The sequence below is a fragment of the Stegostoma tigrinum genome, chromosome 1 (genome assembly GCF_030684315.1).
Source record: "Stegostoma tigrinum isolate sSteTig4 chromosome 1, sSteTig4.hap1, whole genome shotgun sequence".
In the NCBI taxonomy this organism is placed as follows: domain Eukaryota; kingdom Metazoa; phylum Chordata; class Chondrichthyes; order Orectolobiformes; family Stegostomatidae; genus Stegostoma; species Stegostoma tigrinum.
The window spans coordinates 193,692,022-193,718,320 of record NC_081354.1 but is presented as its reverse complement, the minus strand read 5'-3'; the positions used below and the strand labels follow the sequence as shown (position 1 = coordinate 193,718,320).

The 26,299-nt window shown below is 46.3% G+C and overlaps 1 protein-coding gene across 8 annotated transcripts in view; it reads left to right on the top strand.

Annotated features, from left to right (window-relative positions):
• rtkna (rhotekin a) overlaps positions 1 to 26,299 on the top strand; it is a 132,216-nt gene that overhangs the window by 87,356 nt on the left and 18,561 nt on the right. For 5 of the 8 annotated variants that reach the window (XM_059650923.1, XM_059650916.1, XM_059650915.1 and 2 more), the window contains 2 exons: positions 3,408 to 3,573; positions 8,925 to 9,032. In XM_059650923.1, the coding sequence (XP_059506906.1) occupies positions 3,408 to 3,573; positions 8,925 to 9,032 (274 nt within the window). Of the gene's footprint in view, positions 1 to 3,407; positions 3,574 to 8,924; positions 9,033 to 13,488; positions 13,590 to 26,299 lie in introns of those variants that run through there. The other 3 variants (XM_059650940.1, XM_059650932.1, XM_059650927.1) reach the window with 2 other exon arrangements.

The following is a 26,299-nucleotide window of genomic DNA, read 5'->3' as shown; positions in this document are numbered from 1 at the left end:
TATCTAGTTGACATGGACAAATTGGACTGAAGGGTCTGTTTCCATGCTGTACAACTCTATGACTCTGTGACTTTATGAGAAGTGAGTGGGAGAATCAAGCAATGAAAGGATTTCTGAGTGTATTGTTGAGAGATAAGACATGGAGTCACGGAATTCATCTCCCAACTTACGCTTTCCTCTCACATTATTCCAACTGATATTTGGATAATCAAAGCCCTCAACACCACCAATTTTTAGTTGAGGGGGTATAAAAGGGGCTGTGGGGAATGCAGGACAGGGGCACAGTTTCTAAGCAGTTGGTCCCCTGGTTAAAGAGAGAAATGAATGAGTTATTAAGCATTTGAAATTCTCTATTATAGAGAGCAGATAAGGTTGCGCTATTGCTGTATTCCAGGCTGAGTTCTACAGAGCTTTCTTTGAGGACTGGTTGTAGGGTTATTGGCAAGAGAGGTGGCCTGGTAGAAATGTCACTGCACAGGAATCCAGACCCATATGCGAATGCTATAGAGGAATGTGCTTGAATCCCACCATTACAGATGTGAACATTTTAATTCAGTCAGAATATGGAATAAAAGTCTCATGGTGACTATTGTTATAAACACCTACCTGGTTCACTAATGTCTGGAGGAAATAAAACTGTTATCTTTACCTGACCTGGCCTTGACATGACTCCAACCCAACAGCAATGTGGTTGTTAACTGCTCTCTCAAATGGCCGAGCATATTGCTCAGGTGCAACTGTAGTTGGAAGGAGAAAAATGAAATGAAACCAGACAGTGTACCTGTTATGAACTAGGCACCAGAGGAGACAACAGCAGAAACAGCCCTGTCGACCATGCAGAGTCCTCCTCACTAACATCTGGGTGTCAGTGCCAACATTGGGAGGGCTGTCTCACAGACTGGTCAAGCAGCAGCCATACTCACAGAATCATACCTTACAGACAATGTTCCAGACACCACCATCGCTATCCCTGGATTTGTCCTGACCTCCAGGCAGAGTAGCCATGGGAGTCAAAATAAGAGGGAGCAGATTTAGGCCTGGGGAGAAACGTCTTCACCCAAAGGGTTCTGAATCCGTGGGATTCCCTGCCCAGTGAAACAGTTGAGGTTTCCTCATTGAAATCTGAGAGCAGTGGTGTGCTGGGTTCACTGCTTTTCATCATTTATATGAATGATTTGTATGTGAACACAGGAGGTCTGGTTAGTAAGTTTGCAAATGACACCAAAATTGGAGGTGTAGTGGACAGTGAATAATGTTACCTCGGAGTACAACAGGATGTTGATCAGATGGACCAATGGGCCAAGGAGTGGCAGATAGAATTTAATTTAGATAAACGTGAGATGCTGCATTTTGGAAAGGCAAATCAGGGCAGGACTTATACACACAGTGGTAAGGTCCTGGGGAGTGTTACTGAGCAAAGAGACCCTGGAGTGTAGGTTCATAGTTTCTTAATAGTGGAGTCGCAGGTAGACAGGATAGTGAGGAAGGTATTTGGTACGCTTGCCTTTATTGGTCACTGCATTGCATATAGGATTTGCGAGGGTCATGTTGCGGCTGTACAGGACATTTTTCAGGCCACTTTTAAAATACTATGTGCAGTTCTGGTCTCCCTGCTATAGGAAGAATATTGTGAAACTTGAAAGGGTTCAGAAAAGATTTACAAGGACGTTGCCAGGGTTGGAGGGTTTGAGCTAAAGGGAGAGGATGAATAGCCTGTGGCTATTTTCTCTGGACAGCCAGAGGCTGAGGGGACTTAATAGAGGTTTATAAAATCATGAGGGGCTTTGGTAGGATAAATAGACACGGTCTTTTCCCAGGGGTGGGAGGAGTCCAAAACTAGAGGGCACAGGTTTAAGGTGAGCAAGGAAAAATTTAAAAGGGATCTAAAGGGACAACTTTTTCACACAGAGGGTGGTGCATGTATGGAACAAGCTGCCAGAGGAGGCTCTGGATTTGGGCACAATAACACCATTTAAAGGGCATTTGGATGTGTATATTAATAGGAAGGGTTTAGAGAGATATCGACCAAATGCAGGCAAAAGCAAATAGATTAATTTGGCATGGTTGGCATGGACAAGTTGGACCGAAGGATCTGTTTCCGTGCTGTACAGCTCTATGGCTTGATGCCTCTAGGATTGCTTTTCTTCATTCATGAGATGTGGGTTATGTTCAGTTATTGCCTGTAGGAGTGAGCTATCTTTTTGAACTCATGCATTCCACATGCTGTTTTTTGACCTGCAATGCCCCTTTGGGGGACATTCCAGGATTTTGACCCAGTGACAGTTCAGATAAACCCATCTGGTTCACTAATGTCCTTTTTGGGCAGAAATCTGCGACCCTTTACCTGGTCTGACCTACATGTGACTCCAGACCCACCGCAATGTAGTTGAGTCTTAACTGCCCTCTGGGCATTTAGGGCTGGACAATCCTTATTTGGCTTGAAAATGGGCTGCCCACATCCCATGACCACATAAAAGAACAGCTGAAGATGGATGGACCTAGGACACTAGCCTGAGGAACTCCTACAGAAATGCCCTGTAGTCAGGATGTCATGTTGCTGCTTTATAAGACTTTGGTTCGGCTGAACTTACAGTTTTGTGTTCAGTACTGGTCACCACATTACAGAAAGGATGTGGAGGCTTTGGAGAGGGTGCAGAAGAGGTTTACCAGGATGGTGCCTGGATTAGAACGTATAAGCTATAAGGAGAGGCTAGAAAAACACGGGTTATTTTCTATGGAGCAGTTGAGGCTGAGGGGAGACTTAGTAGAAGTCTATAAAATTATGAAATGTATAGATAGGATTGCGGGTCATGATCTTTTTCCCAGAGTTGAAATGTCTAATACTAGGGGCCATGCATGTATGGTGAGAGGGGGAAGGTTCAAAGGAGATGTGCGGGCCAAGTTGTTTTTACAAATAGAGTGGTAGGAGTCTGGAACACGCTGCCGGGGTGGTGATTGGGGCATTTAAGGGACTTTTAGATAAATACATGAATATGCAAGGAATGGAGGGGTATGGACCCAAGGCAGGGAGAAGGGATTAGTTTCATTTAGCGTCATGTTTGGCACAACATTGTGGGCTGAAAGGCCCAATCCTGAGCTGTACTGCTATATGTTCCATGAGCTATGATGGCCAACCTTTAACAACCGCAGCCATCTCCCTGTGGGTCAGGTATTAAGTCTGCCACAATGCGACTTTCCCTTCCACTGCTGCTCTGTCCCCACCTTCCTTAGGCTGCCTGATAGCTGTTCCAAAGACGAGTCATTTCAGATTCCAAACATTAACTCTGTTTCCCTCTTTCTACAGAATGCTGCCAGACTTACAGCATATCTCTAACACATTTTGATTTTCATTAAAAATTTCCGATGGAAGCAGCAGTTGAGTTTGGAATAAATTTCATATTTTTCAGGAGACACGAATCCGAGCAACAGATAAAGACTCGAAGAGAAAATGTCACAGCATCTCAATAACCAATTGCTATGCAGCTGAGGAGGTGACACACACTCTGGTGTCAGAGTCTCAGGAGGAGATGTGCCAGTGGATGGAGGCTTTCTGGCAACACTTCTGTAACTTGAGTGAGTTTTAAAATAAAATGTGATGCAGTTTACAGTAAGCAAGGAGAGAATACATGGGAACCTGAGGGGCAACTTTTTTTACACGGGGGTGGTACGCAAATGGAATGAGCTGCCAGCAGAAGTGGTTGAGGCGGGTTCATTAGAACATAGAAAATAGAAAAGTACAGCACAGTACAGGCCCTTCGGCCCACGATGTTGTGACATGGAATAATCCTCATCCAAAAATAAAATAACCTAACCTACATTCCCCTCAATTCACTGCTGTCCATGTGCATGTCCAGCAGTTGCTTAAACATCAATAATGACTCCACTTCCACGACTACCACTGGCAAACTAATCCATGCGCTCATAACTCTCTGGGTGAAGAACCTCCCTCTGACGTCTCCTCTATACTTTCCTCCAAACACCTTAAAACTATGACCCCTCGTGGCAGTCAATCCTGCCCTGGGGAAAAGTCTCTGGCTATCGACCCTATTCATGCCTCTCATTACCTTGTACACCTCGATCAGGTCACCTCTCTTCCTCCTTCTCTCCAGAGAGAAAAGTCCGAGCTCAGTCAACCTCTCCTCGTAAGACAAGGTCTCCAGTCCAGGCAGCATCCTGGTAAACCTCCTTTGCACCCTCTCCAAAGCCTCCACGTCTTTCCTATAATAGAGCGACCAGAACTGGACACAATATTCCAAGTGTGGTCTCACCAGGGTTTTGTAGAGCTGCAGCATAACCTCGTGGCTCTTAAACTCGATCCCCCTGTCAATGAAAGCCAAAACACCATATGCTTTCTTAACAACCTTATCCACTTGGGTGGCAACTTTGAGGGAGCTATGCACTTGAACACCAAGATCCCGCTGTTCCTCCACACTTCGGTGAATCCTGCCTTTAATCCTATATTCAGCATTTAAGTTCGGCCTTCCAAAATGCATCACTTTGCATTTATCCAGGTTGATCTCCATCTGCCATTTCTCAGCCCAGCTCTGCATTCTGTCAATGTCTGGCTGAAGCCTGCAATAGCCCTCGATACTATCAACGGCACCTCCAAACTTTGTGTCATCAGCAAACATACTAACCCACCCCTCAACCTCCTCATTCAAGTCATTTATAAAAAATACAAAGAGCAGAGGCCCAAGAACAGAGCCCTGCAGGACACCACTCAGCACTGACCTCCAGGCAGAATACTTACCATCTACAACCACTCTCTGCCTCCTGTCAGCCAACCAATTCTGAATCCAGACAGCCAAATCACCCTGTATCCCATACCTCCTCACTTTATGAATGAGCCTGCCGTGGGAACCTTATCAAATGCCTTGCTGAAGTCCATGTACACCACATCCACTGCTCGACCCTCGTCAACCTGCCTCGTGACTTCCTCAAAGAACTCAATAAGATTTGTAAGGCATGACCTGCCCCTCACAAAGCCATGCTGATCCCGTTCTCCTGCACTTGGCCCAAGTCCTTCTAAACCTTTGCTATCCATGTATTAGTCCAAATGCCTTTTAAATGTTGTTAATGTACCCACCTCAACCACTTCTGCTGGTAGCTCATTCCAGATGCATACCACCCTCTGTGTAAAAAAAGTTGCCCCTCAGTATTCTTTCCCCTCTTACCTTAAACTGATGCCCTCTGGTCCTCGATTCCCCGACCCTGGGAGAAAGACTGAGCGCATTCACCCTATGCATACATCTCATGATTTTATACACTTCTACAAGATCTCCCTCAGTCTCCTATGCTCTAAAGAAAACAGTCCTAGCTTGTCCACCCTCTGCCTATAACTCAGCCCCTTGAGTCCAGGGAATTAAGCTAGGTAGCTGCTCGAGGTGGGAGTAAGAGGAGTGTTTAACTGATAATGATCACAACACTGTACATTTTAAATTTATAATGGAAAGGGTTTTGGATTGGAGTAAGGCATATTATATTAAAATAAGGCAGGATCTGGCCAAATAGACTGGAAACAGCTATTTGAAAGTAAATCTAGAGCAGAACAGTGGAGGGTGTTCAGAAAGATGCTGAGGCCAGTACAAAACCAATCTGTTCCCTTTAGGGTGAAACCTAGGAGCAACAAGCCCAGAGAGCATAGAACAGTACGGCACAGTACAGGCCCTTCGGCCCACGATGATGTGCTGAACTTTTACCTTCGTCCTAAGGTCTATCTAACCTCCACCCCTACCTTATACTATCATCCATATGCCTATCTAATAGCCGCTTAAATGCCCCTAATGAGGCCGACTCCACTACCCTCTCTGGCAATGCATTCCACGCCCCTGCCACTCTCTGAGTAAAGAACCTACCTCTGACGTCTCCCTGATATCTACCCCTACTCACTTTAAAACTATGTCTCCTTGTAATAGCTACCTCCACCTGAGGAAAAAGTCTCTGGCTGTCCACTCTATCTATACCGCTGATCATTTTGTACACCTCTATCAAGTCACCTCTCATTCTTCATCGTTCTGAAGAGAAAAGCCCGAGCCCTCTCAACTTTTCCTCATAAGGCCTTCCCTCCATTCCAGGCAACATCCTGGTAAATCTCGTCTGCACCTTTTCCAACGCTTTCACATCTTTCCCGTAATGAGGTGACCAGAACTGGACACAATACTACAGATGTGGCCAAACCAGATTTTTATATAGCTGAAGCTTCATGGCTCTTGAACTCAATCCCTCTATTAATGAAAGCTAGCACACCATACGCCTTCTTAACAACTCTATCCACCTGGGTGGCAGCTTTAAGGGAACAGTGAACATGAACCCCAAGGTCCCTCTGCTCCTCCACACTGCCAAGAATCTTTCAGTTAACCTGGTATTCTGCTTTCAAGTTTGTCTTTCCAAAATGAATCACCTCACACTTTTAAACAGCCAGAGTAGGGGTGAATCTGTAGAACTCATTGCTGCAGAGGGCTGTGGAGACTGAGTCATTCTATGTCTTTAAGCCAGAGATGGGTAGGCTCTTGATTAGTCAGAGGATCAAGGGTTACTGGGAGAATGCAGGAGAATGGGGTTGAGAAACTTATTGGCCACGATCAAATGACAGAGCTTACTTGATGGGCTGAATGGCCTAAATTTGCTTCTATATCTTATGTTCTTATGGTCTCATGTCTCGGAATATTCAGGACTGGATAAGAAAGAAAAGAGAGGTTTTTAACATATAAAGGGAGCAAATCACAGGGCAGCACAGAAAGTACAGAGGGGAACATTGGAAAGCAATTTGGCATAAAAACATGTTGGTCAACAAAAACAAAAACAAAGTCCTGGACAAGCATATGGACGCACATGGAATAGTATAGGTTAGATGGGCTTGAGATCGGTATGACAGGTCGGCACAACATCGAGGGCCGAAGGGCCTGTACTGTGCTGTAATATTCTATAGTGTCCATTAGACAATCTGTACGGGGAGCTGAGTGACACTGGGAGGGTGCTCAGTGATTATTTACATCTCTCTTTATTCGGGAGGAGGAAGATGCAGGTACAAATATCAAGAAGATGGACTGTGAAGTTCTTGAGCAGACATGGGGAGTGAGGAGGTATTGGAGGTTTTGTTGCATTTAAAACTGGACAAATCCCTAGGTGCAGATGGGGAATGTATCCCAGGCTGCTGGGAGGGAATGCTAGCACCCCTGAGCTGTTTATATCATCACTGGCCACAAGGAGGTGCCAGAGGTCTGGGAGAACAGCCAATGAGGTTCCACTTTACAAGAATGATGAGAGCGATAGACCAGGGAACCATAAACCAGTGACAGAAGACCGTTCGTGTGACTAGAGCCTGGTGTGCAGTGGGGTTCCACAGGGATCAGTGCAGGGTCCCTTATTGTTTGTGATGGTCATTAACGATGGAGATGAGAATGTGAAGGGGGTAATAAGTAAGTTTGTGGATGATACAAAGATTGGCCGAGTGTCTGACAGTGAGTGAGAAAGTGTTAGATTACAGGAGGATAGAAACAGATTGGTCAGATGGGCGAGAAGCGATCAGTGGCAGATGGAACTTAATCCTGATAAATGTGAGCTGATGCACTTTGGAAGAAGGAACAAGACAAGGGAGAATTGAATGAATAGCAAGACATTAGGAAGCTCAGAGGGATCTTGGGGAGCTTGTGCACAAACCCCTGAAGGTGGTAGGGCAGGTTACTAGGGGAGTTTAGGGAGGGATATGGGACACTTGTCTTTCTCAGAAATGTGGCATTCAAAGTTATGGGCTGAGTGCTGGGAAGTGAGAGCACATAGAACATTACAGCACAGTACAGGCCCTTCGGCCCTCGATGTTGTGCCGACCTGTCATACCGATCTCAAGCCCATCCAACCTACACTATTTCATGTACGTCCATATGCTTATCCAATGTCAACTTAAATGTACTTAAAGTTGGCGAATCTACTACCGTTGCAGGCAAAGCGTTCCATTCCCTTACTACTCTCTGAGTAAAGAAACTACCTCTGACATCTGTCCTATATCTTTCACCCCTCAATTTAAAGCTATGCCCCCTCGTGCTCGCCGTCACCATCCTAGAAAAAAGGCTCTCCCTATCCACCCTATCTAACCCTCTGATTATTTTATATGTTTCAATTAAGTCACCTCTCAAACTTCTTCTCACTAATGAAAACAGCCTCAAGTCCCTCAGCCTTTCCTCGTAAGACCTTCCCTCCATACCAGGCAAAATCCTAGTAAATCTCCTCTGCACCCGTTCCAAAGCTTCCACATCCTTCTTATAATGCGGTGACCAGAACGGTACACAATACTCCAAGTGCGGCCGCACCAGAGTTTTGAGCAGCTTCACCAAAACCTCTTGGTTCCGGAACTCGATCCCTCTATTAGTAAAAGCCAAAACACTGTATGCCTTCTTAACAGCCCTGTCAACCTGGGTGGCAACTTTCAAGGATCTTGTGTGAGGTGATTCATTTTGGAAAGACAAACTTGAAAGCAGAATACAGGGTTAACAGAAAGATTCTTGGCAGTGTGGAGGAGCAGAGGGACCTTGGGGTTCATGTCCACTGTTCCCTTAAAGCTGCCATCCAGGTGGATAGAGTTGTTAAGAAGGTGTATGGTGTGCTAGCTTTCATTAATAGTGGGATTGAGTTCAAGAGCCATGAATTTAAATCTTGTGGATTTAGAGTAGTTTTTGTCAGTACAGACTTGATGGGCCCAAGGGTCTGTTTTGTACTGTACAATTTTGAATATAACCTCAGATTTGTAGACTTTCTCCTGTATCAGATTTTAGTCCATTCAGTACCTCCTCTTTAACTATACCTTTCGCATTTTCTTTGTGATAAAGACAAGATGGGGAAGTATTTTCTGGCATCTCAGCCATGCTGTCCCCCTTTGTTCTGGAGCCCTTGATTTCAGTCACAGTGTCTCACTGTTATTATCTTGTCAGGTGCTTGGAAACAATGCTGCGATGAATTGATGAAAATTGATGTCGTCCCTCCACGGAAACCACCAGTAACAATGTCTAAGCAAGGAGTCTCGTTATACCATGAGATGGGTACGATACATCAAATTTATTTCTAACATTTTTCACTGAAATGCTTTCCAGTTTAACCCTTTGTCATTGGTGCTGACTAATGTTGTCTTTCCCTTGTCATTTATGATCGCCAGTAGCTATCAAACACCCATGTGATCTTTCAGAGGTTCTAACCATTTGAAACTGCAAAATGACATTTACAAATTGGTGAAGGGCAGGGTTGGTGTTGGGGGCAGATGATATAAATTAATGATCTGGGTTTTGCTGGGCAGGGTCCAATTTCAAAGTATACAGAAGGCACAGAACCTGCATGAATTATAATCTGAGGGGCACAGTGTGGAACTGAAAAGGCCATTGACAGGTTGGTGGAGTGGGGGGGCATCAGCAGATGAGGTTCAATGCACAAGAGTGTGAGGTGATGCACTTTGAACGGAAGAACATCGAAAGACAATGTAAAATAGAGGCTACAATTGTAAAGATAGGGGTACAGGAGCAGATGGAGCTGAGTGTTTATGTGCACAGAGCACTGAAGGTGGCAGGACAGAGACTGAACAATTTGCAAAACATACAGTGCCCTTAACCAAATTAATCGGGGCATAGGGTACAACAGTAAAGAGGTGACAATGAAATTGTACAAGACACTTATTAGACCTCAGCTGGAGTACTGTGTACAGTTCTGGGTGCTACATTATAGGAAAGACGTGAATGTGTAGGAGACAGAGTGAGTGATGAAGATAGATTGAGGGGTCGGGACTGATGTCCTTTGAGAAGGTGGCTGAGAGGAGATTTAATAGATTTTATCAAAATTGTGGGCTGGATGAGTAGATCAGGGAAACCTGTTCCTGCTCATGAAAAGAACAAGAACAGGAGCATTTAAAATCCTGAGGCAGAGGGATTTAAGAAAAATTTTTCAGAGAGTGAGCTGTTAGAGTATAGAATGCACTGCCCATAAATGTTGTGGGGACAGATTTAACTGAAGTATTCAAGAGAGCACTGGACAATAATTTGGATTGAAATGGTGTGCAAGGATATGGGAAAAAGCTGGAGGTTCTACGAAATAATGATGCTCATTTCAAGAGCTAATGCAGGCTCACAGACGATTCAGTGATTGTGTGTGAGAAAGCGAATGGGCACAAGTATGTGAGAGGCAATGTGAGTGTGTAAGGGGACAATACATGTGTGTGCGACGGGCAGTGTGAGTGTGCAAGGAGCAATATGTGTGATGAGGCATCATGAGTGTGTGAGGGACAATGTGAGTGTGTTAAAGGGCAATACGTGTGTGTCTGCAAGGGGCAATGTGTGTGGGCGAGGGGCAACATGAGTGTGAAGGGCAATGTGAGTGTATTAGAGTGCAAGACTGTGTGTGTGTGTGTGTGTGTGTGTGTGTGTGTGTGTGTGTGTGTGTGTGTGTGTGTGTGTGTAAGTGGGCAACATGCATGTGTGTGAACACGAGTGTGAGAGAGGGACAGTGAGCCTTACCTCAGTTGTTGGTAAAGTGTTGGAAAAGGTTATAAGGGATAGGATTTATAATCATCTAGAAAAGAATAAATTGATTAGGGATAGTCAGCACGGTTTTGTGAAGGGAAGGTCGTGCCTCACAAACCTTATTGAGTACTTTGAGAAGGTGACCAAACAGGTAGATGAGAGTAAACCGGTTGATGTGATGTATATGGATTTCAGCAAGGCGTTCGATAAGGTTCCCCACAATAGGCTATTGTACAAAATGCGGAGGAATGGAATTGTGGGAGATATAGCAGTTTGGATCGGAAATTGGTTTGCTGAAAGAAGACAGAAGGTGGTAGTTAAAACGTAGAACATAGAACATTACAGCACAGTACAGGCCCTTCGACCCTCGATGTTGTGCCGACCTGTCATACCCATCTCAAGCCCATCTAACCTACACTATTCCATGTACATCCATTTGCTTGCCCAATGATGACTTAAATGTACTTAAAGTTGGCGAATCTACTACCATTGCAGGCAAAGCGTTCCATTCCCTTACTAGTCTCTGAGTAAAGAAACTACCTCTGACATCTGTCCTATATCTTTCACCCCTCAATTTAAAGCTGTGCCCCCTCGTACTCGCCGTCACCATCCTAGGGAAAAGGCTCTCCCTATCCACCCTATCTAACCCTCTCATTATCTTATATGTTTCAATTAAGTCGCCTCTCAACCTTCTTCTCTCTAATGAAAACAGCCTCAAGTCCCTTAGCCTTTCCTCGTAAGACCTTCCCTCCATACCAGGCAACATCCTAGTAAATCTCCTCTGCACCCTTTCCAAAGCTTCCACATCCTTCTTATAATGCGGTGACCAGAACTGTACACAATACTCCAAGTGCGGCCACACCAGAGTTTTGTACAGCTTCACCATAACCTCCTGGTTCCGGAACTCGATCCCTCTATTAATAAAAGATAAAACACTGTATGCCTTCTTAACAGCCCTGTCAACCTGGGTGGCAACTTTCAAGGATCTGTGTACATGGACACCGAGATCTCTCTGCTCATCTACACTACTAAGAATCTTACCATTAGCCCTGTACTTTGCCTTCCGGTTACTCCTACCAAAGTGCATCACCTCACACTTGTCTGCATTAAACTCCATTTGCCACCTCGCAGTCCAGTTCTGCAGCTTATCTATGTCTCTCTGCAACCTACAGCATCCTTCGTCACTATCCACAACTCCACCGACCTTAGTGTCGTCTGCAAATTTATTAACCCATCCTTCTACGCCCTCATCCAGGTCATTTATAAAAGTGACAAACAGCAGTGGACCCAACACCGACCCTTGCAGTACACCACTAGTAACTGGTCTCCAGGATGAACATTTCCCATCAACCACCACCCTCTGTCTTCTTTCAGCAAGCCAATTTCCGATCCAAACTGCTATGGCTCCCACAATTCCATTCCTCCACATTTTGTACAATAGCCTATTGCGGGGAACCTTATCGAACGCCTTGCTGAAATCCATATACACCACATCAACCGGTTTACTCTCATCTACCTGTTTGGTCACCTTCTCAAAGAACTCAGTAAGGTTTGTGAGGCACGACCTTCCCTTCACAAAACCGTGCTGACTATCCCTGATCAATTTATTTTTTTCTAGATGATTATAAATCCTATCCCTTATAACCTTTTCCAACACTTTACCAACAAGTAGTTGATGGGAAATGTTCATCCTGGAGACCAGTTACTAGTGGTGTACCGCAAGGGTCGGTGTTGGGTCCACTGCTGTTTGTCATTTTTATAAATGACCTGGATGAGGGCGTAGAAGGATGGGTTAGTAAATTTGCAGATGTCACTAAGGTCAGTGGAGTTGTGGGTAGTGACGAAGGATGCTGTAGGTTGCAGAGAGACATTGATAAGCTGCAGAGCTGGGCTGAGAGGTGGCAAATGGAGTTTAATGCAGACAACTGTGAGGTGATGCACTTTGGTAGGAGTAACCAGAAGGCAAAGTACAGGGCTAATGGTAAGATTCTTAGTAGTGTTGATGAGCAGAGAGATCTCGGTGTCCATGTACACAGATCCTTGAAAGTTGCCACCCAGGTTGACAGGGCTGTTAAGAAGGCATACAGTGTTTTATCTTTTATTAATAGAGGGATCGAGTTCCGGAACCAGGAGGTTATGGTGAAGCTGTACAAAACTCTGGTGTGGCCGCACTTGGAGTATTGTGTACAGTTCTGGTCACCGCATTATAAGAAGGATGTGGAAGCTTTGGAAAGGGTGTAGAGATTTACTAGGATGTTGTCTGGTATGGAGGGAAGTTCTTACAAGGAAAGGTTGAGGTACTTGAAGCTGTTTTCATTAGAGAGAAGATGGTTGAGAGGTGACTTAATTGAAACATATAAAATAGCCAGAGGGTTAGATAGGGTGGATAGGGAGAGCCTTTTTCCTAGGATGGTGACGGCGAGCGCGAGGGGGCGTTGCTTTAAATTGAGGGGTGAAAGATATAGGACAGGTGTCAGAGGTAGTTTCTTTACTCAGAGAGTAGTAAGGGAATGGAACGCTTTGCCTGCAACGGTAGTAGATTCGCCAACTTTAGGTACATTTAAGTCATCATTGGATAAGCATAGGTACGTACATGGAGTAGTGTGGGTTAGACGGGCTTGAGATCAGTATGACAGATCGGCACAACATCGAGGGCCGAAGGGCATGTACTGTGCTGTAATGTTCTATGTTCTGTGTAGGGTGTGTGTGTGTGTGTGTGTGTGTGTGTGTGTGTGTGTGTGTGTGTGTGTGTGTGTGTGTGTGTGTGTGTGTGTGTGTGTGTGGTTTTAATGAATAACCATACAGTCACAGCAGCTTGCAGCTGAGTGTGAGGTTTGTTAGTGTTTCCTGATTGGCCTGGTTTGAAACTGAAACAATGAAAATGATTTTCTGATTTCTTTAAGAACTGTCAGTAGAATTCTGGGCTGTATTTCTGATGTGTTTTCTGTCCTCTTTCTCTGTTGTCTTTTCCTGTTTGCTGGTTGCTGGGCAGTTTCCCCTCCTGCCTCTTCAGGCCAGGGTCTGCTTCTCCAGGATAATGCAGTGGCAGCAGAGATACAGGCTCTTCTCTCCTCCTATTACAATGACAGGTGAAGTAACTGCATTCAGTCGCAATCCTACAGCCAGACCAATACTGAGACAAGCAGAGATCTGTTGGACATGTGTGGATGTAGTTGACCTATCGTCCTGAGTATTTGTGAATTGGTTACTCACTGGTTCATTACACAGCACAGGAAGATGTCATTTTACTTCTTCTGGCTCTTCTGAAGAGTTACCTTCCATCAGAAGTGTTCCGAATTTCAAAAAGTACCATTAAATTTCCCTTGATCTGTCTCTGATCGAAAGAGAAAATGTATCCACCTTCACAGATTTGTGTGGTTCCTTCCCCTTGAACATTTGATCCAATAACATCCATATTTCCTTCCCAATCACATCCAGACCTTTCAGTCGGTCATGATTATATATTGCACAAAACTGGCTGTCTCCTCCTCATGGAGACAGTAAGGACAGCAGACACTGTAAACCAGAAAAAATAGATGTAAGGCTGGAAAAGCACATCAGGTCAGATAGCATCAGAGGAGCGGGAAAGTGAATGTTTCAGGCTGAAACCCTTCATCAGGACTGGGAAGAGGGAGGGGAGCCCAGGGTAGGGTGTGGTGCAGGGGGGAGGGTAGGTACTTTGCAGATAGGTGGATGCAGGTAGCGGGTTATTGTGTTTGGGAAGGGGTGGAGCAGTATGTAGGAAGATGGACAGATTAAGTCAGGTCAGGGAGGGCTGGACATGGGAGAAGGCTGGTGGTGGAGAGCTTAGGATGAGGCATTTTACTCCAGGACACCCCAGATATCCTCTACTTTAGGGACAAGAATTTTCATTCCTCTGTTATTAAGGATGCCCTCAACTTCATCTCCACCATTTCCTGCACTGCTGCCCTCAAACCCCATTCTCCCAACAACAACAAGAATAGAATCCCCTTCGTCCTCACGTACCACCCCAACACCCCTCTGAATACAACGCACCATCCTCCGACATTTCCGCCACCTACAATCAGACCCCACCACTAAAAAGATACTTTCTCCGCCACTCCTGTCCACTTTCAGCAGAAACCATTCACTCCACAACTCCCTTGCCAGCTCTAAAGTCCCCAACACCCTCCACCATACCTAGTACCTTTCCCTGCAACCACAAAAGGTCCCTACATCACCCATCTCACCTCTCCAAGGCCCCAAACTAATCCTTCCAGATCCAGTAGAGTCATAGAGTCCAACAGCACAGAGACAGCTCTTTGTACCAAACTGGTCCATTCTGACCAAAATGTCCATCCACACAACCAACACCTTCCACCCCAACCTTAAGTTCACCTGGACCATCTCCAACACATCCCTCACCTTCCTGGACTTCTCTGTCTCCATCTCAGGCAACCACCGAGAAACCAATAGAACATAGAACATTACAGCACAGTACAGGCCCTTCGGCCCTCGATGTTGTGCCGACCTGTCAGACCGATCTCAAGCCCATCTCACTTCCACTATACCATGTAAGTCCATATGAATGTCCAATGATGACTTAAATGGACTTAAAGTTGGCGAAGCTACTACCATTGCAGGCAAACTGTTCCATTCCCTTACTATTCTCTGAGTAAAGAAATTACCTCTGACATCTGTCCTATATCTGTCACCCCTCAATTTAAAGCAACGCCCCCTCGCGCTCGCCGTCACCATCCTAGGAAAAAGGCTCTCCCTATCCACCTGATCTAACACTCTGATTATTTTATATGTTTCAATTAAGTCACCTCTCAACCTTCTTCTCTCTAATGAAAACAGCCTCAAGTCCCTCAGCCTTTCCTCGTTAAACCTTCCCTCCAGACCAGGCAACATCCTAGTAAATCTCCTCTGCACCCTTTCCAAAGCTTCCACATCCTTCTTATAAGGAGGTGACCAGAACTGTATGCAATACTCCAAGTGCGGCCGCACCAGAGTTTTGTACAGCTTCACCATAACCTCTTGGTTCCGGAACTCGATCCCTCTATTAATCAAAGCTAAAACACTGTATGCCTTCTTAACAGCCCTGTCAACCTGGGTGGCAACTTTCAAGGATAAGAGATAATGGGAACTGCAGATGCTGGAGAATCCAAGACAACAAAATGTGAGGCTGGATGAACACAGCAGGCCAAGCAGCATCTCAGGAGCACAAAAGCTGACGTTTCGGGCCTAGACCCTTCATCAGAGAGGGGGATGGGGAGAGGGAACTGGAATAAATAGGGAGAGAGGGGGAGGTGGACCGAAGATGGAGAGAAAAGAAGATAGGTGGAGAGAGTATAGGTTGGGAGGTAGGGAGGGGATAGGTCAGTCCAGGGAAGACGGACAGGTCAAGGAGGTGGGATGAGGTTAGTAGGTAGATGGGGGTGCGGCTTGGGGTGGGAGGAAGGGATGGGTGAGAGGAAGAACAGGTTAGGGAGGCGGAGACAGGTTGGACTGGTTTTGGGATGCAGTGGGTGGAGGGGAAGAGCTGGGCTGGTTTAGGGATGCAGTTGGGGAAGGGGAGATTTTGAAACTGGTGAAGTCCACATTGATACCATTAGGCTGCAGGGTTCCCAGGCGGAATATGAGTTGCTGTTCCTGCAACCTTCGGGTGGCATCATTGTGCCACTGCAGGAGGCCCATGATGGACATGTCATCTAAAGAATGGGAGGGGGAGTGAAAATGGTTTGCGACTGGGAGGTGCAGTAGTTTGTTGTGAACTGAGCGGAGGTGTTCTGCAAAGCGGTCTCCAAGCCTCCGCTTGGTTTCCCCAATGTAAACGCCTTGCTGAAATCCATATACACCACATCAACCAGTTTACTCTCATCTACCTGTTTGGTCACCTTCTCAAAGAACTCAATAAGGTTTGTGAGGCACGACCTTCCCTTCACAAAACCGTGCTGACTATCTCTAATCAATTTATTCTTTTCTAGATGATTATAAATCCTATCTCTTATAACCTTTTCCAACACTTCACCAACAACTGAGATAAGGCTCACTGGTCTATAATTACCAGGGTTGTCTCTCCTCCCCTTCTTGAACAGGGGAACCACATTTGCTATTCCAGTTGTCTGACACTATTCCTGCAGATAATGACGAGTTAAAGATCACTGCCAAAGGCTCAGCAATCTCCTCCCTTGCTTCCCAGAGATCCGAGGATAAATCCCATCCGGCCCAGGGGACTTATCTATCTTCACCCTCTGTAGGATTTCTAATACCTCTTCCTTGTGAACCTCAATCCCACCTAGTGTAGTAGCCTGTATCTCAGTATTCTCCTCGACAACATTGTCGTTTTCTAGAGTGAATACTGTCGAAAAATATTCATTTAGTGCTTCCCCTATCTCCTTTTACTCCACACACAACTTACCACTACTGTCCTTGATTGGCCCTAATCTTACTTTCATCATTCTTTTATTCCTTAAACACCTATAGAAAGCCTTAGCGTTTACCCTGATCCTATCCGCCAACAACTTCTCATGTCTCCTCCTGGCTCTTCTGAACTCTCTCTTTAGGTCTTTCCTGGCTACCTTGTGACCCTCAAGTGCCCCAACTGAGCCTTCACATCTCATCCTAACATAAGCGTTCTTCTTCCTCTTGACCAGAGATTCCACCTCCTTCGTAAACCACGGGTCCCGCACTCTACAGCTTCCTCCCTGCCTGACAGGTACATACTTATCTAGGACACACAGGAGCTTTTCCTTGAATAAGCTCCACATTTCTAATTCATGCCCTGCAGTTTCCTTCCGCATCCTGTGCTCCCTAAATCTTGCCTAATCTCATCGTAATTGCCTTTCCCCCAGCTATAACTCTTGCCCAGTGATATACACCTATCCCTTTCCATCACTAAAGTAAACATAACAGAATTGTGATCGCTATCACCAAAGTGGTCACCTACATCCAAATCTAACACCTGGCCAGGCTCATTACCCAGTACCAAATCTAATCTGGCTTCACCCCTTGTTGGCCTATCTACATACTGTGTCAGGAAGCCCTCCTGCACACTCTGGACAAAAACTGACCCATCTATAGTACTCGAACTATAGTGTTCCCAGTCAATATTTGGAAAAACCTGTTAGAATTCTTTGAAGAGGTAACAAGTATGTTAGACCAGGGAAACCCAGTGGATGTTATTTATCTAGACTTCCAAAAAGCTTTTTATAAGGTGCCTCACGGGAGGCTGCTGAGCAAGGTGAGGGCCCATGGTGTTTGAGCTGAGCTACTGGCTTGGATTGAGGATTGGCTGTCTGACAGAAAGCAGAGAGTTGGAATAAAAGGCTCTTTTTCGGAATGGCAACCGGTGACGAGTGGTGTCCCGCAGGGTTCAGTGTTGGGGCCACAGCTGTTCACCTTATATATTAATGATCTGGATGAAGGGACTGGGGGCATTCTGGCGAAGTTTGCCGATGATACGAAGATAGGTGGACGGGCAGGTAGTACTGAGGAGGTGGGGAAGCTGCAGAAAGATTTAGACAGTTTACGAGCGTGGTCCAGGAAATGGCTCTTGAAATTCAACGTGAGCAAATGTGAGGTTTTGCACTTTGGAAAAAAGAATACAGGCATGGACAATTTTCTAAACAGTGAGAAAATTCGCAAATCAGAAGTACAAAGGGATCTGGGAGTGTTGGTCCAGGGTTCTCGAAAGGTTAACTTGCAGGTTGAGTCCGTAATTAAGAAAGCGAATGTAATGTTGTCGTTTATCTCAAGAGGGTTGGAATATAAAAGCAGCGATGTGCTTCTGAGACTTTATAAAGCTCTAGTTCGGCCCCATTTAGAATACTGTGTCCAGTTTTGGGCCCCACACCTTAGGAAGGACATACTGGCGCTGGAGCATGTCCAGCAGAAATTCACACAGATGATCCCTGGACTGGTAGATTTAATGTATGACGAACGGCTGAGGATCCTGTGATTGTATTCATTAGAGTTTAGAAGGTTGAGGGGAAATCTAATAGAAACTTACAAGATAATGCATGGCTTAGAAAGGGTCAACGCTGGGAAGTTGTTTCCATTAGGCGGGGAGACTAGGACCCGTGGGCACAGCCTTAAAATTAGAGGGGGTAAATTTAAAACAGAAATGAGGAGACATTTCTTCAGCCAGAGAGTGGTGGGCCTGTGGAATTCATTGCCACGGAGTGCAGTGGAGGCTGGGACGTTAAATGTCTTCAAGGCAGTGATTGATATATTCTTGATCTCACAAGGAATTAAGGGCTATGGGGAGAGTGCAGGGAAGTGGAGTTGAAATGCCCATCGGCCATGATTAAATGGCAGAGTGGACTTGGGGAGCCAAATGGCCTTACTTCCACTCCTCTGTCTTACGGTCTTATGGTTCCATCCCGACCTCTTTAACTTTTCTGTCTCCTCTCCACCTATCTTCTCCTCTATCCATCTTTGATCTGCCTCCCCCTCTCTCCCTATTTATTTCAGAACTCTCTTCCCCTCCTTCATTTCTGATGAAGGGTCTCAGCCCGAAACGTCAGCTTTCCTGCTCTGAAGATGCTGCTTGGCCTGTTGTGTTCATCCAGCTCCACTCCAAGTGCAGCCTCACCAATGTCCTGTACAACTGCAACATAACTTCTCAATTCCTATACTCAATCCCCTGACTGATGAAGGCTAGTGTGCCAAAAGCCTTCCTCACTGCCCTGTCTACCTGTGACTCCACTTTCAGAGAACCGTGCACTTGAACCCCAAGGTCCCTCTGCTCCACTGCACTCCTTAAGACCCTACCATTCACCATGAAACTCCCACCTTGTTGTGACTTTCCAAAATGCAGCATCTCACACTATTCGCTTTAAACTCTATTTGCCATTTCTCAGCCCACTTCCCCAGCTGATCAAAATCCTGCAGTAATTTCTGATAACCTTCCTCACTGTCCACAATACTGCCTAATTTAGTGTCATCCACAAACTTACTAATCATGCCTTGTACATTCTCATCCAAATCATTGACATAGACAACAACCAGCAATGGGCCCAGCGCTGACCCCTAAGGCACACCACTACTCACCGGCCTCCAGTCCAACAAACATCCTTCCACTATCCCTAACCCTTCAAGCCCACCGACTCCCACAGCTACCTAGAATACACCTCCTCCCACCCACCCTCCTGCAAAAATTCCATCCCCTATTCCCAATTCCTCCGCCTCCGCCGCATCTGCTCCCACGACAAGACATTCCACTCCCGCACATCCCAGATGTCCAAGTTCTTTAAGGACCACAACTTTCCCCCCACGGTGATCGAGAACGCCCTTGACCGCGTCTCCCGCATTTCCCGCGACACATCCCTCACACCCCGCCCCCGCCACAACCGCCCCAAGAGGATCCCCCTCGTTCTCACACACCACCCTACCAACCTCCGGATACAACGCATTATCCTCCGACACTTCCGCCATTTACAATCCGACCCCACCACCCAAGACATTTTTCCATCCCCTCCCCTGTCTGCTTTCCGGAGAGACCACTCTCTCCGTGACTCCCTTGTTCGCTCCACACTGCCCTCCAACCCCACCACACCCGGCACCTTCCCCTGCAACCGCAGGAAATGCTACACTTGTCCCCACACCTCCTCCCTCACCCCCATCCCAGGCCCCAAGATGACATTCCACATCAAGCAGAGGTTCACCTGCACATCTGCCAATGTGGTATACTGCATCCACTGTACCCGGTGCGGCTTCCTCTACATTGGGGAAACCAAGCGGAGGCTTGGGGGCCGCTTTGCAGAACACCTCCGCTCAGTTCGCAAAAAACAACTGCACCTCCCAGTCGCAAACCATTTCCACTCCCCCTCCCATTCTCTTGATGACATGTCCATCATGGGCCTCCTGCACTGCCACAATGATGCCACCCGAAGGTTGCAGGAACAGCAACTCATATTCCGCCTGGGAACCCTGCAGCCATATGGTATCAATGTGGACTTCACCAGTTTCAAAATCTCCCCTTCCCCTACTGCATCCCTAAACCAGCCCAGTTCATCCCCTCCCCCCACTGCACCACACAACCAGCCTAGCTCTTCCCCTCCACCCACTGCATCCCAAAACCAGTCCAACCTGTCTCTGCCTCCCTAACCGGTTCTTCCTCTCACCCATCCCTTCCTCCCACCCCAAGCCGCACCTCCAGCTACCTACTAACCTCATCCCACCTCCTTGACCTGTCCGTCTTCCCTGGACTGACCTATCCCCTCCCTACCACCCCACCTACACTCTCTCCACCTATCTTCTTTACTCTCCATCTTCGGTCCGCCTCCCCCTCTCTCCCTATTTATTCCAGTTCCCTCCCCCCATCCCCCTCTCTGATGAACGGTCTAGGCCCGAAACGTCAGCTTTTGTGCTCCTGAGATGCTGCTTGGCCTGCTGTGTTCGTCCAGCCTCACATTTTATTATCTTCCAGTATTACTCTCTGCTTCCTGCCATCAAGCCAATTTGCCAACTCTCCCTGGATTCCGTGTGATCTAACTTTCCAGAGCAGCCAACCATATGGAACTTTATCAAAGGACTTACTGAAATCCATATCAATTATGTTCACTGCCCTGCCCTCATCAACCTTCCTGGTCACTCTAGAACATAGAACGGTACAGCACAGGACAGGCCCTTCGTCCCTCGATGTTGTGCCAAACGTTTACCCTAAACCTAAGGTCTATCTAACCTCCACCCCTACTTTATACTATCATCCATATGCCTGTCTAATAGCCGCTTAAATGCCCTGAATGAGGCCAACTCCACTACCCTCTCTGGCCATGCATTCCACGCCCTGACCACTCTCTGAGTAAAGAATAAACCTCTGACATCTCCCCGATATCTACCTCCACTCACTTTAAAACTACGTTTCCTCGTAAAAGCTACCTCCACCCCAGGAAAAAGTCTCTGGCTGTCTACTCTATCTATACCTCTGATCATTTTGTACACATCTCTCAAATCACCTCTCATCCTTCATCGTTCTAAAGAGAAAAGCCCTAGCTCTCTCAACATTTCCTCGTAAGACCTTCTCTCCATTCCAGGCAACATCCTGGTAAATCTTCTCTGCACCTTTTCCAACACTTCCATATCTTTCCTGTAATGAGGTGACCAGAACTGGACACAATACTCCAGACGTGGCCGAAACAGGGTTTTGTAGAGCTGGAGCATACCTTCATGGCTCTTGAACTCAATCCCTCTATTAATGAAAGCTAACATACCGTACGCCTTCTTAACAACTCTATCCACCTGGGTGGCAGCTTTCAGGAAACTGTGAATATGAACCTGAAGATCCCTCTGCTCCTCCACACTGCCAAGAATCTTTCCATTAACTCTGTATTCTGCTTTCAAGTTTGTCCTTCCAAAATGAATCATCTCACACTTTTCAGGGTTAAACTCCATCTGCCACTTCTCAGCCCAGCTCTGCATCCTATCAATGTCCCTTTGTAACCTAGAACAGTGGGTCCGCACTGTCCACAACGTGACCCACCGTCGTATCGTCCGCGAACTTGCTAATCCACCCTTCCACACCTTCATCCAAATCGTTTACAAAAACCACAAATAGAAGAGGACCTAGAACAGATCCTTGTGGTACACCACTTGTAACTGAGCACCATGTTGAATATTTTCCATAAAAATATCAAAGAGCTTGGTCAAAGAATTCTAACATATTTGTGAGACATGATCTCCCACGCACAAAGCCATCCTGACTACTCCTAATCAAACCCTGCCTTTCCAAATACTTATGCATCTTACTCCTCAGAATCTTCTCATGTACCATACCTACCACAGATATTACGCTTACAGGCCTATAATTCCAAGGATTTTCTTTGCAGCCTTTCTTCAATAAAGGCATAACATTCCCTAACCTCCAGTCTTCCAGGACTTTACCCATCGCTAACGATGATGCAAATATATCCACCAGAGCCCCGGCTATTTCTTCTTCAGCTTCTTCAGGTTTCTTGGATATATCTGGTCATGACCAGGAGATTTAATAAGTCCAATACCTCCTGTACGGTGATATGGACTGTCCCCAAGATATTGCCACTAACTTCCCCAAGTTCCCAAGTCTTCATGTCCTTCTCCACGATAAACACAGAGGAGAAATGTTCATTGAGGACCTTACCCATCTTTTGTAGTTCCACACATGCATGTCCACTCTGGTCCTTGAGAGGTCTTATTCTCTCTCTCTAGTTATTCTTTTTCCTTTAATATACTTAAAGAATCTCTTTGGATTCACCCTAATCATCTCAGCCAAAGCTATCTCATGCCCCCTTTCCGCCCTCCTGATTTCCTTCTTCAGTAAACTCCTGTATCCCTGTATATATCTCCAGGGATTCCCTTGATCCCAGCTGCCTGCTCCTGAGCCATGACTCCTTTTTTCTGGTCAAAGCCTCAATGTCTCTTGTCATTCAGGGTTCCCTACTCCTGCCAGCCTTGCCCTTCACACTCACAGGAGCATATAGACCTTGAAGTCTAGCTATCACACTTTTAAAGGCCTCCCAGTTGCCAGAGGTCCCCCTGCCTGCAAACAAACTGCAACACACTGCAACCCCCTGCAAGTTCCTGTCTAATTCCATCAAAATTCACCTTGCCCCAATTTCGAACTTGAACCTGTGGACCAGTTTTGTCCTTCTCCATAACTATTTTAAAATTAACAGAACTATGATCACTGATTCCAATGTCCTTCCCCACTGTCACCTCAATCACCTGTCCTGCCCTATTTTTTAACAGTAGGTCAAAGTTTGACCCTTCCCAACTAGGACTCTCCATATACTGCTTGAAGAAACTTTCCTGAACACATGTAACAAATTCCACCCTATCTAAGCGCTTAACACTATGGCAGTCCTAGTCTATGTTAGGAAAATTAAAAAACCCACTATGACAACCCTATTCCCCTGCAAGTCTCTGCAATCTTCCCGCATATTTGTTCCTCTAATTCCCATTTACTATTTGGGGGCCTATAATACAATCCCAATAACATCACCATCTCCTTTAGCTCCACCCACAACGCCTTATTGGATGATCCCTCAGTTATTTCATTTCTGACTACTGCTGTTATACTCTCCTTAATCACAAATGCAACTCCCTCTCCCCTCTTCCCTCCCCCTCTGTCCCACCTAAAGCACCCTACACCCTGATACATGAAGCTGCCAGTGCTGTCCCTCCCTTGGCCATGTTTCTGTAATGGCTACAATATTCCAGTCTTACATCCCTACCCACACCCTGAGGTCATTGATCCTACCTGACAGCCCTCTTGCATTGAAATAGATGCAATTTAATCCAACAGGCGTTCCTCACTCCCTGTCCTGTTCCAGCTTGACCTCTCTTCAACTTGCTGTTTCTGGTTACTGTATCTCCTTCCAGCAATGCACTTCCCTCCCTGCTGTTGAGGATCCTACCCCCCTGCCAATCTAGTTTCAACCTTCCCTTGCAGCATGAGCAAATCTGCTTGCCAGGATGCTGGTCCCTGCCCAGTTCAGGTGAAACCCATATCTCTTGAACAGACCTCTGCCCTACAAAAGATCCCAATATGCAGGAATCTGAATCCCTGCACCCCTGCACCAATTCTTTAGCCAGATGTTCATCTGCCATATTCTCCTGTTCTTAATAGCACACAGCATTGGGAGTAATCCGGAGATGACCACCATTGAGGTCCTGGTTTTTAATTTTGTTCCTGGCTCTCTCTGATCACTCCACAGGACCTCATCCCAATTTCTAACTATGTCATTTGTGCCAATGTGCACAATGACTTTTGGCTGCTCACTGTTCCCCTTGCAGAATGTCTGCAACCATTCGAGATATCCTGGACCCCGCAGACAAGAAGCAATACACCATCCTGGATTCCGGTCTGCAGCCACAGAATCTCCCATCTGTCATCCTAACTATCGCGTTTCCTCTCATGAAGGCCCTGTTTACCTTTACTGTTTCCCGCTGTGCCCCAGAGCCAGTTGTAGCGCTACCCACCTGGTTACTGCTGCTTTCCCCTGAACAGTCAACCCCCAAACAGTATCCAAAACTGAATACTTGTTTTTGAGAGGATTCACCCGCACTTCATCCAACCTGATCTATTGTATCTGTTCCTCCTGATGGGGTCTCCCGTGTACCAGGGAGACCAAGTGCAGACTCAGGGATCAGTTTGCAGAGCACCTGCACTCTGCACTCAACAACTAACTCAAATTTCTGTTCACCAACCATTTTAATAGCCCCTCCCACTTCCCTCACAACATGCCCACCCTTGGTCCCCTCCATGTCAGAATAAAGAACATAGAACATAGTGGGGGATTCAATAGTAAGTAGCACAGACAGGCAGTTCTATGGACACAATCGAGACAAGCAGATGGTATGTTGCCTCCCAGGTGCCAGGGCCCATGGCGTCTCAGGTCCTTGGAAAATAGGTGACAGATTTAGACAGAGGATCTGGATCGGTGCAAGCTTGGAGGGCCAAAGGGCCTGTTCCTGTGCTGTAATTTTCTTTGTCCTTTGTGTCTTCAAGATCCTTAAGGGGGAGGGTGAGCAACCAGTAGTCATGGCACACATCAGTACCAATGACCTAGGGAGAAAAAGCACTGAGAATGTGAAAAACGAGTACAAGGAGTTAGGTTGAAAGCAGAAGCCTGGGACAAACAGGGTAGTTATCTCTGGATTACTACCGGTGCCACGTGATAACGAGGCTAGAAATAGGGAGAGAGTGCAGCTAAGCACGTGGCTACAGGGCTGGTGTAGGAGGGAGGGCTTCCATTGTGTGGATAATTGCAGTACATTCTGGGGAAGGTGGGGCCTGTACAAGAAGGACGGGTTGCACCTGAACCGGAAGGGCACAGATATCCTGGGAGGGAGGTTTTCTCGAGCTGTACAGGACGGTTTAAAATAGATTGGCAGTGATTGGGGAACTGGATTTGTAATTCAGAGGATGAGGTATTCAGCCTTCCAATGGATACAGCAGGGAGTGAGGCTGTTAATGAAGAAGTGCAGTCGATGGAGCATAATTGTGGACAGGGAGATAGTTTGAGGTGCGTATTCTTCAATGCTAGAAGCATCAGAAATAAGGTGTATGAACTTAGAGCATGGGTCAGTCCCTGGAACTGCAACGTTGTGGCCATTACAGAAACTTGGGACTGAGGGAGAGGAATGGTTGTTGGAAATTCTGGGATTTGGATGCTTTAAAAGAAATAGGAAAGGTGTAAAAAGAGCCAGGGGAGTGGCATTGCTAGTGAGGGCGAGTACAGCAGTTACTGAAAGGCAGTTCAAGAATGATATGTCGAGAAAGTCAATTTGGGTTGAGGCCGGGAGCAAGAAAGGAGCAGTCACTTTGTTGGTTAATAAAATGTGAGGCTGGATGAACACAGCAGGCCAAGCAGCATCTCAGGAGCACAAAAGCTGACGTTTCGGGCGAAGGGTCTAGGCCCGAAACGTCAGCTTTTGTGCTCCTGAGATGCTGCTTGGCCTGCTGTATTCATCCAGCCTCACATTTTATTATCTTGGAATCTCCAGCATCTGCAGTTCCCATTATCTCAGTCACTTTGTTGGGTTTTATTTACAGACCCCCTAAACCCCCTAACAGTTGCAGAGAAGTGGCGGAGCGGATTGGGAGGCAGATACTGGAAAGGTGCAGAAGTCACAGGGTTGTCGTCATGGGTGACTTCAACTTTCCAAATATTGATTGGAAACATTTTCATTGTAATAGTTTAGTTAATAGTTTAGTAATGTGCCTCAGGGATCGGTGTTGGGACCAATTATTTACAACTTATATAGATGATTTGGAGTTGGGGACCACGCATTTGCAGATGACACTAAGATGAGTGGCAGAGCAAAGTCTGCAGAGCACTGGGAAACTTTGCAGA